General features: G+C 44.6%; 2 protein-coding genes across 6 annotated transcripts; both read left to right on the top strand.

Annotated features, from left to right (window-relative positions):
* Positions 1-2,345: 2,345 nt before the first annotated feature.
* On the top strand, positions 2,346-13,938 carry tbc1d13 (TBC1 domain family, member 13). The gene is made up of 12 exons (XM_040197895.2): positions 2,346-2,703; positions 3,617-3,690; positions 3,776-3,816; positions 4,786-4,847; positions 5,389-5,488; positions 9,086-9,168; positions 9,551-9,710; positions 10,511-10,721; positions 10,814-10,977; positions 11,255-11,415; positions 11,495-11,552; positions 11,634-13,938. Exons 1-12 carry the CDS (start codon positions 2,681-2,683, stop codon positions 11,697-11,699), a joined length of 1,203 nt encoding a protein of 400 aa, XP_040053829.2. The 5' UTR covers positions 2,346-2,680; the 3' UTR covers positions 11,700-13,938.
* An 837-nt stretch (positions 13,939-14,775) lies between these two features.
* thnsl2 (threonine synthase-like 2) lies at positions 14,776-23,492 on the top strand. Of its 5 annotated transcripts, none has more exons than XM_078088312.1 (10): positions 14,778-14,928; positions 16,410-16,535; positions 17,295-17,526; positions 17,880-18,074; positions 19,803-19,955; positions 20,039-20,278; positions 21,015-21,163; positions 21,645-21,770; positions 21,878-22,032; positions 22,850-23,492. In XM_078088312.1, exons 2-10 carry the CDS (start codon positions 16,524-16,526, stop codon positions 23,073-23,075), a joined length of 1,488 nt encoding a protein of 495 aa, XP_077944438.1. In that variant the 5' UTR covers positions 14,778-14,928; positions 16,410-16,523; the 3' UTR covers positions 23,076-23,492. The 5 variants fall into 5 exon arrangements, with proteins under 5 accessions (XP_040054484.2, XP_077944438.1, XP_040054483.2 ...); XM_078088313.1 differs by lacking the exon at positions 14,778-14,928 and adding an exon at positions 15,860-15,875; XM_040198550.2 differs by lacking the exon at positions 16,410-16,535 and having other exon boundaries at positions 14,776-14,928.
* Positions 23,493-24,460: the final 968 nt, after the last annotated feature.

Below are 24,460 nucleotides of genomic sequence, written 5' to 3'. Positions count from 1 at the left end.
GGAGAGGAGGAGTATGGAACGAGTGTCATGTGTACAGAATAACCATCCACTAAACAGATGTACCATAAGCCACAGACACATGTGAGGAGCAAAAGCACTTGGGGTCTTAAGTCCGTAATGTGGGCATATGATGAGTAATAGTAATGTGATTAATAATGATAATAATGATAGTGATAGCAGCAGCAGTTGTCAGCGGGGCCATGGCAGGAGACAGGAACAGGGTCCATGTAAACCTGTATGGAGAGAAGGAGGCTCTGTGGAAGAAACAAAGTGATTGATGTTCATTAATGGGATTAATGTTCCAACAACTTGGGAAGTTAACATCGCTACGCAGCTGCGACGCACACAGGACTGCGGTGAGGACAGGACGTGGATGAAAACAGGGACATTTTATCCAAAGTAATTAATTGTGCGTTTTGTGGGGCTTTTGAGTTGGTCTTTCCTCAACTCACTGATTGGGTGTTTCCCCATATGTTCATCTCAATATATATAATAGATTTTATATATTTATATTGTAATTTATTTATCCTTTAATAATATATTCATTATATGATATTTCTAGTAGTTATGATATGGTAGTTATCTCATATTCTGAATAGTTTTATATATATATATATATATAGTTATATAAATATTCATTGATATACAGAATTGTTTGAATAAGATGTCATTATTATGTTAAACTGTTGGAATAAATGTTTGATATGTAACTGCAAAGTAATAATTTGTGTTGGATACCCTTTTTTGCATTGAATCATACTGGGATGTTTACCGAAACTGATTGGCTGGCCCTACCAAAAAGAAGAAAAAATCCACTGACCACCAGAGGAACCGACCACCCGCCACCAGAGGAACCAACCACCAGAGGAACCAACCACCAGAGGAACCGACCACTGACCACCAGAGGAACCGACCACCCACCACCAGAGGAACCGACCACTAACCACTAGAGGAACCGACCACCAGAGGAACCGACCACCAGAGGAACCAACCACCAGAGGAACCGACCACTGACCACCAGAGGAACCGACCACCCACCACCAGAGGAACCGACCACTAACCACTAGAGGAACCGACCACCAGAGGAACCGACCACCAGAGGAACTGACCACCAGAGGAACCGACCACTGACCAACAGAGGAACCGACCACCGACCACCAGAGGAACCGACCACTAACCACTAGAGGAACCGACCACTAACCACCAGAGGAACCGACCACTGACCACCAGAGGAACCGACCACTAACCACTAGAGGAACGACCACCGACCACCAGAGGAACCGACCACTAACCACTAGAGGAACGACCACCGACCACCAGAGGAACCGACCACTGACCACCAGAGGAACCGACCACCGGAGGAACCGACCACTGACCACCAGAGGAACCGACCACTAACCACTAGAGGAACGACCACCGACCACCAGAGGAACCGACCACTGACCACCAGAGGAACCGACCACCGGAGGAACCGACCACTGACCACCAGAGGAACCAACCACCCACCACCGGAGGAACCGACCACCCACCACCAGAGGAACCGACCACCACCTGATTGGCTGCCCCTACCAAAAAGAAGAAAAAATCCACTGACCACCAGAGGAACCGACCACCCGCCACCAGAGGAACCAACGACCGGAGGAACCGAGCACTGACCACCAGAGGAACCAACCACCGGAGGAACCGACCACTGACCACCAGAGGAACCGACCACTAACCACTAGAGGAACTGACCACCGACCACCAGAGGAACCAACCACCAGAGGAACCGACCACTAAAGGAACCGACCACTAGAGGAACCGACCACCCGCCACCAGAGGAACCGACCACCAGAGGAACCGACCACCCGCCACCAGAGGAACCAACCACCGGAGGAACCGACCACCAGAGGAACTGACCATCAGAGGAACTGACCAACAAAGGAACCGACCACTGACCAACAGAGGAACCGACCACCCGCCACCAGAGGAACCGACCACCAGAGGAACTGACCATCAGAGGAACTGACCACCAAAGGAACCGACCACTGACCAACAGAGGAACCAACCACTAACCACTAGAGGAACCGACCACCAGAGGAACTGACCATCAGAGGAACTGACCACCAAAGGAACCGACCACTGACCAACAGAGGAACCAACCACTAACCACTAGAGGAACCGACCACTAACCACCAGAGGAACTGACCACCGACCACCAGAGGAACCGACCACTAGAGGAACCGACCACCGACCACCAGAGGAACCGACCACCAGAGGAACCGACCGCCGCAACCTGCCGTTCTGAAAAAGGAACCTTCCACCGACCACTTGTCGGACTGGGCGCTGCTGCTGCTTCGAGCATCACACGGCGTGTACTTTCTACTCAGGGCCGCCACCTAGCGGCGTGACAACAAATCACAGTCAGTGTTTCACATTCGGCTTTAAGTGGTCGGTTATGGTCTATTTATAACTACACGTTAATTGAAATGCAACCTGTGCAACTACTACATGTGACGTTGTGTTTATGAAAGCTGGCCTGGCTGCAGACACATGAGCCCATTGTGACGGTGTGACTGTGGCCAGCGGCTGCATCGTTGTTGTGAAGACGGAAGTGACAGGGGGACCTCCCTCTGGACATCTCTTCAGTCCTTTCTGGGGACAGTAAAAGGAATACACCGCCGCCTGACGAGACACCATCATGTCATCTGCGTACAAAAACAGGTGGGACACAGTACGTCTTTGTCTTTGGAGGAGACGCAGGACACGCGGAGGGTCTGAATCCTACGATAACCGCACATCCTCCATAGCAGCAGCAGCTAGCAGCCGACCAGTAGACCGAGAACCGCTCCGGTCCAGATAGCGCATCAGAAACGCTGGCGAGACAAACATAGCAAAAACATTCCGCGTGTAGATGTTGGCGACTTCTGTGTCACATCTAGTTAAATGTCGAAAACACAGAGACTTCTTAGCGCTTTACCAGTTAACTAATATAACGTTAGCAACTTAACCGATCCTAGTAGCTATGCTATCTCCTGGTTAGCACATCAGCTGACACACTACGTTAACGGCTAACGTTACTGCTGTATAGCAGTTAGCTGTACCGCTAAAGTTATTGCTATATAGCAGCTAAACAGCTAACGTTACTGCTGTATAGTAAGTTAGCTAAACAGCCAACCTTACTGCTGTATAGCAAGTTAGCTACACCGCTAACGTTACTGCTGTATAGCAGTTAGCTATACCGCTAACGTTACTGCTGTATATGGCTAAAGACCATTAAGACAAACCTTGGACAAAGTCCTTGGGCTCGATTAAGTAACCACTTTCATAATTTCTGAATAATAATAATTTCCTTTTTCTCTGACTGGATTTTAAACCACATTGCATTTGAATATAAGAAACGCCAACAATGGTTTATTCTTAATGCTATGCTTTCATCTCACCCGTGGAAAGAAAGGATTAAGCACACTAACCAATATGTAAAACTGTTCTTTTAAAGTTATTCTCACAAAGGTTTTAGGAATCAATATGACTTGTTATGAGTTCACATTGTGTATATGATGTCTGAGGCATTTTGTCACTGAGCAGTAACTCAGACGTACCATTGGTTCGGACCTCGTCTCGTTTCTTATTTCAGAATACTGGAATTCAAAGAAACCTTGAGTGAAGAAAACATAAACCTGAAGACCCTGAGGGAGCTGTGCTTCAACGGTAACTCTCCCTCCTCCAGCTTCTGTGTGCTCAAACTGATCACGTTTGTGTTAGATCTTATTGTCATTTTCTTTAATCAACTCAGGAATCCCATTCGAAGGGGGCATACGAGCACTTTGCTGGAAAGTAAGTTGTGTTGTTTATTAAACTTCTGTGCGTGACACATCGGCCCTCATGCAACAACATTTACAAACATCCCAAAGCTTTTGTACATTTTTCCTTGAGTTCCGCTTGCGTTACAAGTCGGATCCAACATGGCTTAGTTCCCCCTGCACACCACAGAAGGCGGGCATGTATGCAAGTGTTTATACTTAATGCACTTTTTCATGCATTATCCTCCAGAACAGCAAACAAACTGTACTGTGAAGAATGGAAAAAAAACATTGAGTGTGACTCCTCGATCTGCCTGTCCAACGTCAAATAGCCATAAATAAACATTGTCTATGCTGAGAAGGGATTGTAACTAACTGTGAACATCTCATATGAATGGGATACTTGATTGCCTTTGTACAATCCCTATCAAGAATGGTGATCGCATCGCCCTTCTTTGTATCGTCCCTAAATGTAATATGCATGATGTCAGATTTTATCAGAAGACTGACTATGACAATTACGGCGATCACACGCTGCTAGACAAATTAGAAAACTAAAACCTAAGCTAGTGACCAAACTGCACCAGCCTGTTTCCACCTGATGAATGCTCGATGATACATCATCATTAACATATTCAAACTGCTGTATACCTTCCACTCCATCTGGAGCCACGTGTCCTTCAGAAAACATTACATCGCAGGGTTTCAGTAAACTACGGACCAGCAAAACATTCAAAATTGTAGAATAATTGTTGGATGTGAAAAGTTGAAAATGCCACGAGTGGTTCTTTGATCCAGCTTTAAATTGCCTGCAAGACGAGGAAGCTCGTTATTCTCATCTCATCTTCCATACTCACACAAGCTTCCAGGAGGTCTCATCTGACTACTCATACAGTACACAACGCTTCCTCTCTCATTCTACATCCATAAATTGTCTTTTGATGCTGCCCATAGTCTAAATTATGGCCGACCCTGACTTGTGATTATTTCCCTCACTTTTCAGATCCTTCTTAATTATCTGCCTTTCGACCAGACGTTATGGGAGTCTTTTCTCAAAAAGCAGAGGTAAGAAGAACACGTTGATCAAATAACATGGAGGTCAGCTGCTTCCAATCAGCATAGCTGGTGACAGGAGGTGACGCCGTTAGGTGGCTCGGACGAACGGCCTGGCGCCGTGTATTGCGTCTCGCTGTGAAGCCAGCTGGGCAGAAACAACCTTTAGTGTTGTTTCTTTGTTTAGATCACAGGTTTTCAGGTTTTGGATATCGTATTAACTAACAGGAGGTCATGTATATAGATGTGGGCTTAGGGTTGTTGCAGGTTAGGATGGTGAATTATCGATTGTTTGTTCAGTGTTTCATGTAAAAATGGCCCTTTTATTTTCCTGGATGCGACTAAAAAATCAACTAAAACCCCCAAATATTCAATTGAAAGTCATATAAAATCCCATTTTAGAAGCTTTAAACAAAAAATGGTGTGTCTGTTTAACTTGTTAATTAAAAATAAAGAATCTGTTATTCATCTTTTGTCAGCTGATTAATCCACCTTTTTACTCAGTATACACCTTGATTTAAACAAATGTTCCTCCCTGTTGTCCCTCTCTCAGGGAGGTGTACTCCCAGTTCCTAAAAGAAATGATCATCCAGCCTGGTATCGCAAAAGCCAACATGGGCCTTTCTAGAGAAGATGTGACTATGGAGGACCATGTGAGTCAAGTCTGCTGTTATTTATTATTAATGCTTCTTACTGCTGCTACTTCTTCTCATTACATGTATCATTTCTGTCACATGATCGACTGTTGTGCACATGACACCTGTCATATCTTTTACATATGGTAAAGATCTCTCAGGCCAATGTTAATAATTTGTCTTTACTATAATCACTACAGCAACCATTAACTATGTTTAATCTGGCTCATCCTAAATACTAACGTGTGTGTGTGTAATATATGCACACTCTAACCGGCCGCTTTATTTTGTCCACCTTGCTAGTGAAAGGTTGGCAGGTTGGAGCCCCTTCTGCCTTAATTAACTACCCTATTTCTTCGTGGCAGACTTTCAACCAGGTGTTGGAAACATTCCTCGCAGATGTTGGTCCCTATTGACACAATAGCACAGCGCAGCTCTGTCGGCTGCACATCTATGAAACCAGTTTGAGGTGATATGAGCTTTGTCACGTGGTGCGTTATCCTGCTGGAAGTAGCTATTAGAAGATGGTACACTGTGGCCATAAAGGGATGGACGGTCAACTAAGGGGCCCAAAGTGTACCAAGTAAATATCCCCCTCACCACCACACCACCACCAGCCTGAACTGTTGCTAAACGGCAGGATGGATCCATGTTTTCATGTTGTTTACGCCACATTCTGAGGCGACCATATGAATGTCGCAGCTGAAATGGAGACTCATCAGACCAGACAAGGTTTTACAATCTTCTATTGTCCAGTTTTGGTGATCCTGTGTGAATTGTAGTCTCGGCTGACAGGAGTGGCCCTGGTGTGGTCCTCTGCTGAAGTAGTATCTTCTTCAAGGTTCCTTCACGGTTCAAGGTTTCATTATCCACAATTCTTGTGGTTGGGAAATTGAGTTTAATTTGACCCAAATCGAGACTACATAAAATGTTTATATGCAGTCACCAAATCTTCAGCCCTGTTAAGTGTGTAAAGCTTCTTTTGTGAGGAAGCATATGCAACTGATTAAGACAGAAAGAGTAGCTGACTCCATATAACTGGTACAGGGGGTGTAAAGCTCTGCCGCCTTCGTGAGGACCAGGGACCAAAACGCTTTGTTGTCTTTGTCCGTTTAGTCACAACGCTTTTGACGTGGCCAACGGAAATGGTCCTTAGTTGTTTCCATTGTGAAGTTGCTTGTCCCAAATAGAAAAGAGACCTCCTTAACCTTTTTCACTGCCGTACGTCCTACAATCAGTTTATTACATTATTTTCTTGGCTGGATCATAAACCAGCCGTTCTCGACTGGACCTCCACTTTTCGTTGAACAGTCTTTTCTTTGTCTCCTCTTCATTTTCGATTTCATCCTGTTTTTCTCCTTTGTGTCCGTCCTCCTGGTTCTCTGAGCCAAAGTTTTATCAAAAGCCTTCACCTGTCACGTGTGTTCACGTCATTGTTGCTTAGTAACGAGGGTACGGTGGCTGAGAGGGGAAACGATACGGTAGCAGGACAACGCGGTCGGTGTTGGTTCTCAAGGTGTGGCGTGTGACCCCGTTGAACTGTGTGTGTGTGTGTGTGTGTGTGTGTGTGTGTGTGTGTGTGTGTCACGGCCAATGTGTAAGGCTTGAGAACCCTGCAATGAGTTTATTATTTTAGATTCTACCCACATTTGGCGGGTGGGCGGGTGATAATGCTGCTGACTGGATATTTTCTCTTTTTGGACTCTTCCCTGTAGACCCTAAAGAGTGTGGTGGAAATTTGTGGATTAAGCCCTTGTGAGAAATCCAAAGTATCTTGAACTTGCTTTGTGATTAAGTATTTATTACTAACTAGAATATAGAAAAATGCTAAAGAATACAGAAATCATCAACACAAGCTGTAAGTACAGACAGAAGTCAAATGACAATTCAGCTGAAAAGGGGCAGATTGTCCCCCCCCCCCCAAAGGAGCAGGAAGATCTGACCAAGTTTCTGGGGGAGAACAGGAGGTTCTATACACTTCAGCACAGGAGAGCCCCCCCTGAAAGAGGAGCGTATGGAAAGGTACCAGACGACGTAGACCCTCCCTTAATGGGACCCAGTCAATCAATAACCTCTAAAAGGTCAGTCAGGGCACGTATGGTTCCCTCTGTGTCTTCTCTCACCCTGGACTGTCTGAGGTCACAGGCTCACATCAAAGGTCACATTCCTGAGTGCGTCACTCTACGCCGACTCAACAATTCTCCCCCAACCGAAATCCCACTGGATCAGCACTTTGACACACCAACAACCATGGAACGTTCAAAGTCCCTAAAAGTCTCATTCAGCCTTGTGATTGGCTGATCAGCTGTTTGTGTGAACAAGCAATTGAACAGGTGTAGCTGAGAAAGTGGCCGGTGTATTTACACCACCGCTCAAACGTTTGGGGCCACACAGACAATTTTGTGTTTTCCATGAAAACTCTTATGAAAACTTTTATTTATCAAATGAGATGCAAAGTGAATAGAAAATATTATCATAGACATAAAAAAAGCAAAGTTTGAAGAACTGGTTGCAGCATTGCAGTCCTTTGGCGTTCTAGCTGTTCGTTTGTTGAGGCAACCTGTAGAAATGTCCCCCCACGCCTCCTGAAGCTCCTCCCACAAGTTGGATTGGCTTGATGGGCACTTCTTGCGTAGGATTCGGTCAAGCTGCTCCCACAGCAACTCAATGCGGTTGAGATCTGGTGACTTTGTGGCTTCTCCATTACAGACACCACACCAGCTGCCTGCTTCTTCCTCTTATTATAATTTGGAGGTGTGCTTTGTCCTGTTGTAGGAGGAAATTGGCTCTAATCACAGGGTACGACGTGGCGTTGCAGAATGGAGTGATGGCCTTCCTTATTTAAAATCCCCTTTACCTTGTACGAACCTCCCTCTTTACCAGCACCAAAGAGGCCTCGGACCACCTGACAGGCGTCAGGACTCTTTCTGCATCTTCTCACCTCTTCTGCGTCTCACAAATGTTCTTCTGTGTGATCCAAACACCTCAAGCTTTGATTTGTGTGTCCGTAACACTTTTTACACTCTTCCTCTGTCCAATGTCTGTGTTCTTTTGTGCATATGAGTCTTTTCTTTGTATTGGCCAGTCTCAGATGTGGCTTTTTCTCTGCCACTCTGCCGAGAAGAATCACAAATGTGATGCTCCAGTTACTCAACTAGCTCAAAGCCAGTTGTATAGCTTCTTTATAGCATAACTGTGCTAACATAATAACCCAATGCACCATTAGGAGTGATGGTTGCTGGAAATGGGCCTTGATACACCGATGTAGATATTTCATTAGAAATCTGACGTTTCCCCCTAGAATAGTCATTTACCACATTAATAATATATAGATATAGATAACAATAGTATTTCTGATTGATTTATTATCTTCATTGAAGAAAACAGGACATTTCTAAGTGACTCCAAACTTTTGAACGGTAGTGTGTGTATATTCTAAACGTATTCTGGTTTGTTTAACACACACTTCCTTCTGTGTTGTTTCATAGTTTTACTTGAGTCTTCAATATTGATCTACAATGTAGAGAGGTGTGTGTGTGTGTGTGTGCGTGTGCGCGTGTGCTCGCTCGCTCTTTGCTCACAGGTGCGTCTGGTTTTTCTGTCTTGTTCTTTCAGCCTCTGAATCCGAACCCCGACAGCAGGTGGAATAACTACTTCAAAGACAATGAGATTCTGCTACAAATTGATAAGGATGTGAGGTAATCCATCTGTATGCTTTACATCACATGTCATTTAGCTGACGCTTTTATCCAAAGCCACTTACAATAAGTGCATTTCAACCATAGTGATACCGATACAGAAAGTGCAATTTCCTCAAATAAGCCGATCTACAACTTGCTATAGATAAGAGCCATTATAAGTACAATTTAAGTGCTATAGTTTGTGAGTCTGAAGATGTGTGTCTTAAGTTCTGCGGCGGAACATGTGAAGGCTCCCTGTGGTCCTGGTGTCTTCAGAGAGCTCGTTCGGACACTATTTCGGAGCAGGATAGTTGCTCCAGACCAGTGGTCCCCCACCGCCGGGCCCCTTGGTACCAGGCCGCGATGACAACGGTCGGGTGAAGTGTAATGTTGTTTGCAGGCGGCTGTACCCCGACATGGCGTTCTTCCAGCGCCCCACAGAATACCCTTGCCAACTCATCTTGGACCCTCAGAATGAGTACGAGACGCTGCGACGGCGAGTGGAACAAACCACGCTGAAAGCCCAAACTGTAAACCGCAACCGCAGTGGGGTCACCAATGTAAGTGTGTGTGTGTGTGTGAGAAAGATGAGCGCAGGGTTACTTTAATCCGTTTTGTGGTAATTATAGGTTATGGGAGGAAACCTTCATGAATTGAATTGTTTTTATATTTGCCGTTGATTTCTCTTCACTCCTCTGGGGTTTACAGCTGGAAGAATAAGGAATAACATACTGTGACACACTAATGAAACAATACACACACAGATTTATTGTGACATTATGAATTTTTTTTTGTCGCCTTCCTCCTTTAAACTGTTTATCTTGGGTCTCGTCTTTACTTGTCTTTATCTAATGTAATAGATATATTTGTAAAATCTGGCGCTCTTGACAGCAGATGTGTTGTGTGGTTGGTCAGATGCTGTAAGGCCCGCCCCTTTATGTGAGATACCTTGGCTGCTGGAGGAGCATTTAGAGCAGAGGTGCCCACACCTTGTCTGCTTGTGAGCTACTTTTGCATCGATCTTAAATGTGTTCATGTGTAAGGATCGCTGTGAGCACTACCAGCTTTTCCGTGACCCCACTGACTGTTTTTCCAATGGCAGGCGATCTGCCGTGGCTATCGACCTATTGGCCACCTCTGATTTAGAGCGTTAGCGGGTGCTGAGGTCAGTGGAGCTAGTTGATATCAGTGAACTGGCTTCATAGTCCGGGCACCTGCTGGTTTTTGTACTCCCTGATAGACCGAATTGCCGCTCCTTTTCCTACATAAATGTCACTATATGTGCTGCACATAATCGGCATTAAACATCGTTTGCAGACCAGCGGCTCCACGTGTGGTTGAACTGAATGTGCTCTCCCAGGTCAGCTCCCCCGGAAAGGCGTTCCACCTGTATCCATCCAACGAGTATGAGGTGCTGCCCAATGGGAGCGAGGCACACTGGGAGGTGGTGGAGCGGATCCTCTTCATCTATGCCAAACTCAACCCTGGGATCGCTTATGTCCAGGGCATGAATGAGATCGTTGGGCCAATCTACTACACTTTTGCCACGGACCCCAACAGCCAGTGGAAAGGTGGGTTGCATCGAAACGGAACGTTTGAGACGTTGGGCGCCTTGAAAGTGGAAGCCGGCCCTTTTTGACCTGCCGTCTGCTCCGTTGTTCAGAGCACGCTGAAGCGGATACGTTCTTTTGTTTCACCAACCTGATGTCGGAGAACAGAGACAACTTCATCAAGAGCCTGGATGACTCTCAGTGTGGCATCACCTACAAGATGGAGAGCGTGTACTCCATGCTGAAGGACAAGGACCTGGAGCTCTTTCTCAAGCTGGTACGGCCCTGTAGAAGTGTCTCGCACTAAACATGTCCGCCTCACTCTTCTGTCTCCTCTGCTACACCAGATATAACTACATCTTATTAGGAATGTATGTCCATCCCATGTTCCTAGAACCTCATCTGTGTCTTCTGATTGCTTTGTTTGTCTGAGACAGAATATATAGTTTACCATCAGATCAAGAAAAGCAGCAGGAACCGGTCAATCTGAAAGATGATTCAAACCGATATGGTCGTGTCCCCACCATGTCTGTCTTTGTCTTCTGTCCACACAGGAAGAGCAGAACATCAAACCGCAGTATTTCACATTCCGCTGGTTGACCTTGCTGCTATCGCAGGAGTTCCTCCTGCCTGATGTCATCCGCATCTGGGACACTCTGTTCTCGGACCAGGACCGGTTCCACTTCCTCATCCTGGTGTGCTGCGCCATGCTCATGTGAGCAGGTCACACTGTGGATCCTGTGCATTGATCCACCCGTATGGCTTTATAAGTGAACCCTGGTTTCTATCCACAGACTCATCCGGGACAATCTACTGGCCGGAGACTTCACGGTCAACATGAGGTCACTGCAGGTGAAGCTTTTTATAATCCGCTGGGACGCTTCATTATTAGACACACAGTGCAGAAAATGGATTTGTTTCTTCTCCTTTCAGGATTACCCCATCTCGGATGTGCACACCATCCTGACCAAGGCCAAAGATCTGCGGGACAACTCTTAACCCGTTGGCTCTTTGGCTCCTGCCCTTTCTGCTGGGACGTGGTAGGAGAGAGTTTAGACATTACAGAACGTTGTCATGGGACACAAGGAAGAAAAGCGGCCCGCCGGCTGCGTTTTCACTGGCCGCGGAGACGATTCCCTGCGCGGTGAGCACTGGTCTCACGGCCGTCTCTCCCGTGGAGACCAGTTGATGATGGTGGCTGCACTGGACATGTGCCACATTAGTCCTACACTACAGGTCTTAGTTTGTCAAAGGATTAAACACATGTCTCTGCCACCACATGTTGTCAGATTGAGTAAATGTTTCATTGGTTTGACCGACAGTGCAGTTTGTTCTGTTTGTTCTATTTTACAAAGTTGAAGGTTTTTAATGTAACAAAAGTCGTCCTCTGTTTAATCCTGTGAAACGGGAGACGGTGTTTGTGGGACATTTTCTGCGTGGATCAAATAAATCTGAAGTAATGGGCGTGGCCTATTAAACATGCTGTTTAATCACCCTCTGAAAAATCCTCATTTCTTTAACATTGTTTCTCAACATGACCTGTTTTCTCCCGTTGGGACTGTGATGGATGTCTTCGACACAGCAAAAAAGTATTGAAAGACTATTGTTCCAATACTGGTAGTGTCCCATCACAGAGTATTTCTTATAAAGCTCGGCACGGCGAGTGACCTGCTGCTTTCTGTGGCACCAGCGCACAGAAACTACCCCGAGTATTCTTTAAACGTAGACATATTATTTCAACAGCAGCATCCCCTTAATACGTCACACCGCTTTAAGAAACACAACCATATTTTTCTACGATATCAAAAGAAGCACAAGTAGCTGAATTTGAAATTTGCCTTAAAATGATCTTGAATTGACTAAACTTTGCATGCGTTTTTATTGCTCTGTAGCCGAGGAAAAGTTTCAGTCAGTTTGAAAGAGACTTTGATCTTCCACCACATCTGATCCTTTAGCGAGTGCAATAGTCGATCAGCAGTGTGTGGAAGTGGCCTCGGCTACATGGTTCTCTGCTATATTCCCAAACCGAGTTCAAGCCTTTTAGGTAACACCTCAAAAGGTCAATCAGTGAATCAGGGACAGATGACTGCCAACATCTCTGTGTTGTACTATTTGCTCGTCTTTTGAAGGCTTGGACTGAGTTAGCTCAAGATACTTTGCTCGGCATGTTGAGGACAGCCAGCAGCTTTTGATAGAGCAGAAAAGGGCGTGAGGGGGGGTTCAGTGTAAACTCTGCTTGATGATTTGCATGAAGCTAAGAGTAGCTCTTTCCCGTTTCAATAAGTTAGCTTATGGGTCTTAAGATTTACAGTGACATGGTGGGAAGCTGAAGTAGCGACTGAACAACACTGCACAGCCTGCAGCTGATGTTCAAATAGCTGAGCTCCTCCAGGGTTCAGCATGATGCTGTTCAGTGTAACACCTGCCCAGACTATGGAATCTATGTGGCAATGCTGCTCATGTATTGAGCAAAGATCAAATAGAAATGTGCATTATGACATGTTAAGAAGGTTCAGTTGGGGAAAAAGCATGACAAGTGATCTCAGAAGCTGTTTAGAAGAGCGTTTGATAGCTGATAGAAGATGCACAGTGGTACGAGGAACTCTTCATCGAGCTCATTGATGAAATGCTTCCCCGCGTCAGTATGAACTAGCATGTTGTAAAATGTGCAGGATTTTGTAATCTCATTCTTCGTTTGCACACTCCAAATGGAAACCAGAGCATTTCCCTGAGTTCCTTTCTCTTATGTGACCGTCCTAATCAGAACACGCTATTGAAATGTACTCTTTAATATTATGCAGGTTTGTGCTATGGAAGTTCTGTTGATCTTCACCTCAGTATGGAACCATTCAATTATATTAAAGTGTTAAATCTTTATAATTTAAGAACTGTGTTAAACGGATGGCCTGTCTGAACCTGAATGATCCCCACGTCTGAGACACAGTTCAGAGATTTGAATTTGATTATGAAATGTTTGCGCTCCTGACAGCGTTCCCTCTCAAGCAGCATCTTTGCTGCTGAGTGTCCCTCAGTTAGATAGATCTAAATCCAAAAGATTCAGTTCACTCTGAATGACCAAGGTGTGTGTGTGTGTGTTTCTCTATACTCTGTCTTATGTCAATGAATTGCATGTTTCTAATTTTTTAAGCACATTTTGTAACGTGTACCATGATACAACTTGAATACATGCTTTTACGTTTGCAGCTGTACATTAAAATGAATGATCGTATAAATGAAACGTCTGTCTTTGTGAAGCCAAGTAGGTGAGCAAATTGTAGATCAGTCCTCAAAAACGTTGTAATTATTTAAACATGTCTCCAGCAGCCTTTTCACCATTACAGGCGTAACTAATGACAACAGATCCTCCTCATCCTCTCCATCAGTTCTGACGGTATTCTATTCATCTTTACCAGATACCAGCAGCTCGTGTTGTAGGTAACCTTGCAGATGAAGTGGCCCTGAAGAGCCACCTTTAGTCGGGTTAAACGAGTGTGAAATAAGTCCCGCCCACAATCTTTTGAGCCAATTGGAAGAGGTATTGACAATTGGCTGTTCTCCTTGCCCACTGAGGGGAACAGCCTGTTATTAGTAGTATATACACACTCACACGGTGAGATTGTGATTGTTTAAAAGTTTCTAATATAATCTAACATCGTCTTGTGAGGTTATCGGCTTGTCTAGTAAAATAGTTTGACGATTGGCCGTTTGCTTTTAATTCCAATCAGTGGAAAAACGGCTCATGCATGAGATGTCATGTGTTAATGCACTTTCAGTTTCAAAATATATAGCAGGATGTCCTGATATTACAATTTAAGCTGTTCTGCGATCAATCCCAAATTAAATTAAGTCCCTTAATAAACTGTATTTTTTGGTCAGATTGGTCTTTGTCTTCTGTACTATTGTGGATAAGGAAGTATTCACAGAACTGGAATTTAATTTCTAAAATGCAGTAGTTAACTAATACATTAGTTTGTTTAATTATTTGTTACCTTATTAATTATTAACAGACTCGTGAATTGCCCATCATGTTGGATGGGACTATGCCCTTATTTTGAAGTCCGTTACCGTAATGCTTGTACACGCGTGTTCCGGTAGGGGGCCACCGTATGTAGATATATATACACACAGACACCACTGTGCGTCCCCGAGCTGCAGACCGCAGTCACCTCGTATCTGGCGGCCGTGAGTTTCAGTCACCAGACGCACTTTCAACGACTCAGAAACAGTTGTAAGTTCTGTTTTATAAATTGTCCAAATCAGCATACAGACCCAAAGTATGCTAACAGAGATAGCTAGCTACGCTAACCCGTCAAACACGTCGGGGTTTCTGTAAATGCTATTGTAACGGAAAGTTCTGTAAGATATTCACAGGTTCAACAGCTCGTCAGCGAAACGTTGTTAAAACACAAACGACTCCTGTCTGTAACCGCAGGGATGTTGACAACCAGCTACAACCACAATTAACCACCATCTTACCAGTACGGACCAGTGCAGGAGCTTGACATTGATTTTAATGACACGAGTCCGCAGGCACCGCCTGCAAAGTGCAACGCAAAAAAACATCACAGAAATATTCAATAACTTCACTGTTATGAACGGTAGCATCACCAATATCATGCCACATGTGCATGGGCTTGTACTTGTTGTACTACACCTGCTATTTTGATCAAGTTACTACTAAAAACCCGAACCCCTTGTGCCTTCAAAACTGCCTTATTTGTGGCATACTATAAAAAAGGTGTTGGAAACGTTCCACAGAGATTCTGACCCATATTGACATGGCAGGGCTTTAATTTTGAAATGGTACATCATAATGTCCTGATCATCCCTGGGTGACACTCTGATGTGGTTTACTATCAACCTGACACGGAACCTGACATTACTCCTATTCGGTAATTCCATCTATTCTAACGTAATAGGGTAATGCATTTACACAAACCATGGATACAAAATCTCAAGTTATCTGGAAGTCGGTCTACTTTATAAGGAGTAAGTATTTCCTTGGGTAGGTGGTTCCAAAGTTCAAGATCACCTATTATCTGCGCTGGGACAATCATCAGCTTGTCAATAGATGCATTGGTGTAGAAAGGTTGGCAGCATAGAGCGGCAGGACGTGTGTGTGCATGTGTTGCTTAGGAGAAACTGAAGAGAGTTTTGTATAAATCTATTTGACCGGTAAGTACGGCACATGCTCTGTGAGGTAGTATAATGGTGGTGTATTTGTACTATCTGTGCACACCGCTGGTATGATAGCTGCCATGAGTTACGGGCTCTAGTAAAAGGACATTTAAACAGGGTGAAAGGTTCATCGACTGTTCTGTATTGTGATTAAGTAACGTGATCATGGTTGTCTGATAAGGAGTCTGCAATACGTTCTATGTCAGCACACACCTGTTGTGATGTCACAGTGTGCTTCAAACCTCATTCAGGTTCAACATTATATGAAAAGAACATACATGTGAATCATGTTCTGCTGTGATCTTTGAATGAACTCCTTCAACACACTGCAGGATATATGCTGAAGGGACCACAATGCAAATACTAGTAAATATATGTCTTGACTGTGGATCTAAATACTTTTTACACACGCGGGTAGTTTTCTCCAGTGGGAAATGCACTTTTGTCGGAAGAGCCCGATGTGCGTATATTGGTTAATTGGAGTTTTGGAAGTGCTGATTATTTGGTTCTTGATTCGTCCATGTTGTGCAGGTGCAACTGCCATGAGCTGATCAGGCACCAGAGCAGTTTTTCTACCGCGTGACGGAATGTGTCACGCTTTTGCTGCGTGAAATAAACACCAAACAACGCCAAGAACACCAAGAAATGCTTAATAACGTACGTTACTAAAGGAATGCCGCTACACCAAGTGATGTGAAACGTGTTCTAATTAGGCCTCTAAGACAAAACAGCAAATGCATAGGCGGCTGTTATGTTAACTGTAGTGTAGTAAAAATACCTTGATGATTTCCCTCTGAAACTTAATCGCCTAGTATTAGAAAGAACAATACAATAGGCACAGTACTTAAGGTAGTTACACTCCGTAGCGATCAATAACACATCCTTTGTATCGATTATGTTGGATTTAACACAACTTTATTGTATTATGCATCATGCCATCACAAAATATATTCCAACTAATATTTTTTCAAATCAACCAATCTCAATTTATTTGTATAGCCCGGTATAGCACGGTCTGTACACAAACAACTCTCCCAAAAAAAATAGCTGGGGGGGGAAAAGGGAAGAGCGATTTATGGAGAGGACCAGAGAAAAAAGTGTCATGTGCCCCAAAGGTAACTGTGAATGCAGGACCAAAATTAACTAATATTATACTGGTTTAGTTTATCTAACAAACCAACACAGAAGCGGGGGGGTCCTCGCTCTTCAAAGAGGTGATAGCGATGCTCTGTTGATGGACTGTGTGTTTCTTGGGGAATGTAACGCCTTCTTAGAGGACTTTCAGTAGAAGTGAAGGAATGAAGCGCAACAACAGAGTGAGTTCAAAAGCCTGCTTTATACTTCAGATACTCTGATACTGTCATTCTGCGTTACTCAGCATGTCGGATCTGAGATCAGGTATCCCTCCCTCCCCAGGTTGGTCTGATGCAGTACTGCAGTACTCGAGGTGGCGTCCATGGATGGGACTTCCATGAAGTTCTGTTTTCGGGATTCGCTCCCGATGGGGGTATGTTCATGCCTGAGAATGTACCTGTGCTGAGCCCCAACACCTTGAGGACCTGGAAAGGGCTGACCTACACCCAACTGGTGGTGGAGGTTGCCTCACTGTTCATCCCCACTCGGCTTATCCCCAGACTGGACCTGGAGGGTGAGCTGGAGTAATATTAATGTCATTTGATATTCACAAATGTTCAAGGAAAGGATTACAGACTGTATATAGCCTACTGTTGTAAAAACTAATCGTGGTAAGTGTAACGGGGGAGTGGCGGAAGTAGGACCCAGATGCAGCATCGTGGCTTTCCAGACACAAAAACTGCTTTACTGGAAAACCAGGACATGAACCAAAAGCTTGACAGTTAGTGTATTCCTTCAAAAGTAACTAATAGAAGACATCAAGCAAGAAGTGACTCAAATAATTTAAGTATATGTCTTTTGATATTCAGAACAATAAAAGTCAAGCTGCAAACACCAAATGATTTTCTTTCTTTCTCCCCGTCCCAGTCCTTGTGGGTGAAGCCTTGACTGGTTTCTCTGTACCTGAGGTGTTGAGAATCGCCCGGCTGAAGGAGGGACTGTCAATCCTGGAGCTCTTCCATGGGGACACAATGGCCTTTAAGGACCTGGCCATGACCTGCACAGTGCGCTTCCTCAACTATTTCCTCAAAAAGCAGAATCGCACAGCTATTGTTCTTGTAGGTAAGACTTAATGGGTGATAATGGCAGGTGAGGCAACTAAAGAATACGTTTTACCATCTGAGCTGAGACGTCGCTACAAAGGCATCGGCTTGTTTGAGCCCTGATGATAAAACCTAATCTCTTAAGGAAGTGGTTCCTAAACTAGGGGGCGGGATCCCCAGGGGGCCGTGGTGGGCTGTCAGGGAGGGTTGGGGATTCATCACCAACCCTCCCTAACACACAGCCAGAATGGTTAAAAAAAATGCAAACCCAACATGAGGACTCCACGCTCCCTAGAGGGTCAGATTACAAGTGGACTAGTGCAGCAAAGAAGGCTGGAGTGAGTGATGACGTTACACCATTGGAGGGAGTGAGTGATGACGTTACACCATTGGAGGGAGTGAATGATGACGTTACACCATTGGAGGGAGGGAGTGATGACGTTACACCATTGATTGGAGTGGGTGATGACGTTACACCATTGGAGGGAGTGAGTGATGACGTTACACCATTGAATGGAGTGAGTGATGACGTTACACCATTGGAGGGAGTGAGTGATGACGTTACACCATTGATTGGAGTGATTGATGACGTTACACCATTGAATGGAGTGAGTGATGACGTTACACCATTGGAGGGAGTGAGTGATGACGTTACACCATTGGATGGAGTGAGTGATGACGTTACACCATTGAATGGAGTGAGTGATGACGTTACACCATTGGATGGAGTGAGTGATGACGTTACACCATTGGATGGAGTGAGTGATGACGTTACACCATTGGAGGGAGTGAGTGATGACGTTACACCATTGGAGGGAGTGAGTGATGACGTTACACCATTGGATGGAGTGAGTGATGACGTTACACCATTGAATGGAGTGAGTGATGACGTTACACCATTGGAGGGAGGGAGTGATGACGTTACACCATTGGAGGGAGTGGGTGATGACGTTACACCATTGGATGGAGTGAGTGATGACGTTACACCATTGGAGGGAGTGAGTGATGACGTTACACCATTGGATGGAGTGAGTGATGACGTTACACCATTGGAGGGAGTGAGTGATGACGTTACACCATTGGAGGGAGGGAGTGATGACGTTACACCATTGGAGGGAGTGAGTGATGACGTTACACCATTGGATGGAGTGAGTGATGACGTTACACCATTGGATGGAGTGAGTGATGACGTTACACCATTGGATGGAGTGAGTGATGACGTTACACCATGGAATGGAGTGAGTGATGACGTTACACCATTGGAGGGAGTGAGTGATGACGTTACACCATTGGAGGGAGTGGGTGATGACGTTACACCATGGAATGGAGTGAGTGATGACGTTACACCATTGGAGGGAGTGAGTGATGATGATGATAATAAAACCTGTTCGTAATTGGCCCAAAGGGTTTAAGGAAGTATTTAAATACTTACTTGGTTAAGGTAAGTGGACATTCAATGTCATTGTGACATCGATGTTTTAAAGTTGACTGCCGGAAAGAAACCGGAAGCAAACATCTTCCCTCCTACATGGGAGCAAGGAGTTTCACAAAATGCACAGGTTTTTATAATTTGTTGAGTGGGAAAGGAAAGCTTAATGTTAATCAGAGTATGGTAAAGCTCATTTACACAAAAGCTATCATGGAATTAACAGGCATCGACGTGTTCTCAAAGACGATACTAAGTAGCACCGATAAGATGATGAACGTAATGAATGGGAATCCGTCAGCTTGCTGGTGTCCTCTCCAGGTACGTCAGGAGACACAGGTGGCTCAGCAGTCCAGAGTGCGAGGGGTCTCAGGGGGTTGGACTTGGTGGTGGTTTACCCCAGAGGACGCATCACACCAGTCCAAGAGAAACACATGACCACCTGCTTGGAGGACAATGTCCATGTGTTTTCTGGTAAATCCAAAGAAGCAAAAGGACCAATTGCTGCTTTCTAATAATCGATCACAATCAAATGACGTGCGACTTTCTCTCTCTAGCCGACGGCAGCTCAGATGACATAGATCGGCCTCTGCGGCGTCTCTTTGCAGACCAGGAGCTGGTCAGCTCTCACAGTCTCATGAGCCTCAACTCAGTCAACTGGTCAAGAGTCATGGTCCAGCTGGCCCACTTCATCTACGCTTACCTAGAGCTCAGTGGTATCGAGCACACAGAGGCTGACGGAGACCTGCCTGAGCTGGAGGTGGTGGTGCCCACTGGAGGGGCGGGAAACATTGCTGGTAGGTTGATTTCTATTTGAATTCAATGTTTATTTCTCTCGAAAGTCCATATTTTAAATAATATATACTCAGTCTTGAATAGCCAAGTTTGAAAGGTAGGTGTCAGTCACGCACTAAAAACCTCTATAGAAATGCAAAGTTAAAAAAGCTAATAGAACACTAAGGGAAGAGGACGAAAAATATGACACAGACATAGTTTAATATATATGTAAACAGGCTCTACCATGTGGTTATTTTTATGGCTATAGGACTATTTACTTGACAGGGGTCGCTTTGGCGTGGTTAGGAAAGCAGTGACCAGGATGTCGTTGCCAGTGCTCTCAGAAAGTGCACAGAAAGTGACTTCACTGTTACTTATTACCTATTAACCAACACGTTTAACCATTTATTTATATATCCGGGCAACATCACTTATCAACTAGCAGTCAGCAACTGAGAACAAACTGAGATTGTTTGAGCATTCATTTCAGTAATTTACTTTACTTTTACTAATTTTTACAAAAAAATCTGTTCAATTTAAAACAGTCATTAAACCCTCTAAGAGCAAAGGTTTCCTTTTTCCAAATGATTCCACCACGCTTCCCCCTAAGAAAAGTTTTGTGTGTGTGTGTGTGTGTGTGTGTGTGTGTGTGTGTGTGTGTGTGTGTGTGTGTGTGTGTGTGTGTGTGTGTGTGTGTGTGTGTGTGTGTGTGTGTGTGTGTGTGTGTGTGTGTGTGTGTGTGTGTGTGTGTATAAGCTGGCTACATTGTGAAGCTGATGGGATTGCCTCTGAAGCTGGTTGCCATGGTGAACTCTAATGACATAGTGCACAGGACGGTGACTATGGGGGACTTTTCCATGGCATCTAAAGTCACACAAACCTTGGCTCCTGCCATCGACATCCAGGTAACACAATCACACAGCCCGTAGTCGTGACTGCTCACACCAGTGACACTCGTCCACACATTCTTTTCTTTTGTTGTATCAATTTAAATCCACGTTTTTGATTTTTTTTTTCTTCTTTTTTTTCAGTTATTTGCTTTCTGTTCAGCCCCGAAGCAAAATATGTTCAGGCATTCTGCCTTTGCAGTCATTTGAAATGAAATGGTTGTTTGAATACATGTGAATTCATGAGTAAATCTCATGACCAACCTCTGATCAGTGACGTGGGGCAGTCGGTACAATAGATTTAGATTTTTCTTGGATGAGATGTTTTTATCCACTGGTGCACAGATGGGGAGACTAGCGTTGATGAATTTCATACACAGCTTAAACACACCGCTGTTAGTTAGGTCAAGAGGCATTCATTTGAACGGCCACCAAGTGTGTAAAGGATCCGTTGTACTGACTTGTTTGGTCATTCAGTGTGCTGCGTTTTGGTCTGTAGGACCCTTACAACATGGAGCGACTGTTCTGGCTGCTGCTGGGCAGAGATGGAGCTGCGGTGAAAAACATGATGGAGGAGTTTCAACAATCACACAGACACTCTCTGCCGGAAAACCAACGCAGGCTTGTAGGAATCATTCACTGTATACGTGCAGGCATGCTGGTCTTCTTGTGCCTAGTGAGACCGAGCGTTCCTCTGCACCCTCATACAATCACTGTATGTTTTACTTGCAGTTGTCACACGTTTTATCGACTGGAACAGTGACTGATGAGGGGATCCTGGAGACCATGAGGAGATGCTGGGAGGAAAACCAGTATGTCCTGTGTCCTCACACAGCTGTAGCCGTATGGCATCACTACCACTGTCCTCACAGCCCCGGGCTCAACAGGTCAGGCAAAGTCCATTCATCTACTGAGCCACACACACACAAGACGTGGTCACAGTGAGACATGAAGTGAATTTGGCATTCACTCAATGAAAAGTGGGTCACAACTCAAATGCATTATACGTGTTTTATTACGCTCAAAGAAAGAACTAAACCAGAACAAAGGGCCACCATAAGAAAAAAGCCTAATCATTCCACATTGTAGACCAGTCACACTGCCCTAGCTGGGCAAACTGCCGCCCTGCTAGCAGCACTTTGAGGTGTGAGAGTGTGAAAGGTGGTCGGTGGCAGGTTCCTTTTTCAGAACGTCCGTTCACATGATGGGAAGGTGCCTTCAGATTTGGCGACCTGCCGTTCGGATGATGGGCTGTTCGAAGACGCACGGCAACGCTAAAACAATAGAGGGACGTGTGTATCGACTACGCATCGACCCGCGTGCTATATAACTTAAATAACACAAGAACCCATTTGCGTTTAGGGACGTGAGTCGGACGACGTACACACACGTTGTTCCCATTGATCGAGTAGACTCCGGTGTTTCCCCAGGGTTACAACTTCATGGGGGGTGGTAGTCAGTCTGCTGGTGCTCTCTGTGCGCTGGTTTTTATTTCCAGCGCAAATGGAGGCGGGTCCACGTCGCTACATACCAACTAAGATCGGCTTGTTCCGTTCTGAAAAATAAACCTTCCAAGACCACTTTTTGCACTAGTGTGTGTGTGTGTGTGTGTGTGTGTGTGAGTCAGTGCGAGCAAAACGTTTACTACTACACGCCACTCGACTCTCCTCCAGTTTTCTAAGTAATGACTAACTTTCTTTGCAGGTGCTACATCGCAACAGCATCTCCAGCCAAGTTTCAGGCAACCGTGCAGAGGGCTGGCCTGACCTTTGAGCTGCCGGACGCAGTGCTGGCGTTGGACAAGTTGGCCACCCGTTACCAGAACCTGGAGCGGAGCTCGAACTGGTGCAAAGACTGGGAGGACATACTGAGAGAGAAAATCCAGTCTCTGAGTTCAGCCAGGAAAACCAGACAGTCTTACAACAGCTGATTCGGAAAGATGTTATTACATTACACGTGTATGAGCGAGGTCAATCGTGATTACATGTTCATTTAGCTGACGCTTTTATCCAAAGCGACTTACAATAAGTGCATTCAACCATAAAGATACAAACTCGCAAGAAGCAAGAAAGTGCAATTTGCTATAGAAAAGTGGCGTTACAAGTACAAATCACCGTGATCGTGCTTATCTGGATCTAGTAAACTATGTCGATGCAAAAGGCCTGTTGTTCCCTTTTTTGACGGACTTTAGCCATTCAAATGGTCTCTGCATTGCTACGGTGGTGTCATACACCATCACCACCACCAATCAACTGTTCACAACTTTCAATCTTCCTGCCACAACTGTAACACAGATGTAAATGAATGCTGAAGAATAAAATCAAACCAAGGTTTTTTGTCTCAAAAACAAGCCTTTATCTAATGCAAATATTGAAACATACCCTTTAAAAAGTACATTTCTTGCTATTACTAACTGATATTTACACTCCAGCAACACAGCTGAGTCCAGCTGTAATAACGATGATTGCAACTACACCCTAAATGTATTTACTAGATCCATCACCTGGAGCCATGACAGACTTCAGATTTCAACTGTCTGTTATTTCACTTAACTTCTATTTGTCATTTGTACCCTATCGATAGACAAATTAAGACCACCAGCAGAGTGAGCAATGAATGCTCTGAAAAAGGACAGAAAAATATTCTTATCAGTGGGATTTAATAGAAAGTACCACTTGTGGACAATCTCGTTAAAAGTAGCATTGCGGTTATTATTGCATTGAGATTGTTATTATTTCATAAATTATTAATTTACATTCCAAAATATAGCAGAGGAAAAGAATGATGCAACATAAATGAAAAATATTTAAATAAATGGCTCGATCATTGCGTAAAGCCTGCTAACATGTCAAATGTCGGCTGTGTTAATTATACTGTAAATACTGTGATGATAACAAGGGTCATCAGAATGACCGCCCGCCGGTCGGGAGGTCAGCGCCACCCCTCCGTATGATCTGAATGGTCTGGCCCGTGTTCGATCGTAGTCAGCAGTATCTGGACCGAACCTGACATGAGTTTGACCCCCGCCCTACAGTCTTTGGATGAAAAATATGTTGATGCATTTGTATAAATTGTCATTGGAGACGCTCAGACATTTGTATGAGCGGACAGGATGCGCACGAACGTGTTCAACTTGGTGCAACATTCACGGAGTTAGTTAAAGAGCATGGAACCCTTTGCTTTACATATTTGATAAATAATACTTTAAGATATTTCTTGAGATACAATCAAGTGGGTTGCAAAACAAGAGTAAGGGAATTACACACTAATACACAGATTTATTGAAAAGACTAGAATAAACGTGTCGGGGAAAGT

This window comes from Gasterosteus aculeatus, chromosome 14, assembly GCF_964276395.1.
Source record: "Gasterosteus aculeatus chromosome 14, fGasAcu3.hap1.1, whole genome shotgun sequence".
NCBI classification, from domain to species: domain Eukaryota; kingdom Metazoa; phylum Chordata; class Actinopteri; order Perciformes; family Gasterosteidae; genus Gasterosteus; species Gasterosteus aculeatus.
Note: the sequence above shows the minus strand (reverse complement) of the source record. Positions and strands in the feature narration are given on the sequence as shown.

Excerpts from the sequence above, each read along its gene's own strand:
- tbc1d13 (XM_040197895.2), top strand. The coding sequence starts at position 2,681 with ATGTCATCTGCGTACAAAAACAG. Across the intron at positions 9,711-10,510 it reads ACCGCAGTGGGGTCACCAAT|GTCAGCTCCCCCGGAAAGGC; the intron begins GTAAGTGTGTGT and ends GTGCTCTCCCAG. Across the intron at positions 11,553-11,633 it reads TCAACATGAGGTCACTGCAG|GATTACCCCATCTCGGATGT; the intron begins GTGAAGCTTTTT and ends TTCTCCTTTCAG.
- thnsl2 (XM_040198548.2), top strand. Across the intron at positions 19,956-20,038 it reads CAATGTCCATGTGTTTTCTG|CCGACGGCAGCTCAGATGAC; the intron begins GTAAATCCAAAG and ends TTCTCTCTCTAG. Across the intron at positions 21,164-21,644 it reads CTCCTGCCATCGACATCCAG|GACCCTTACAACATGGAGCG; the intron begins GTAACACAATCA and ends TTTGGTCTGTAG.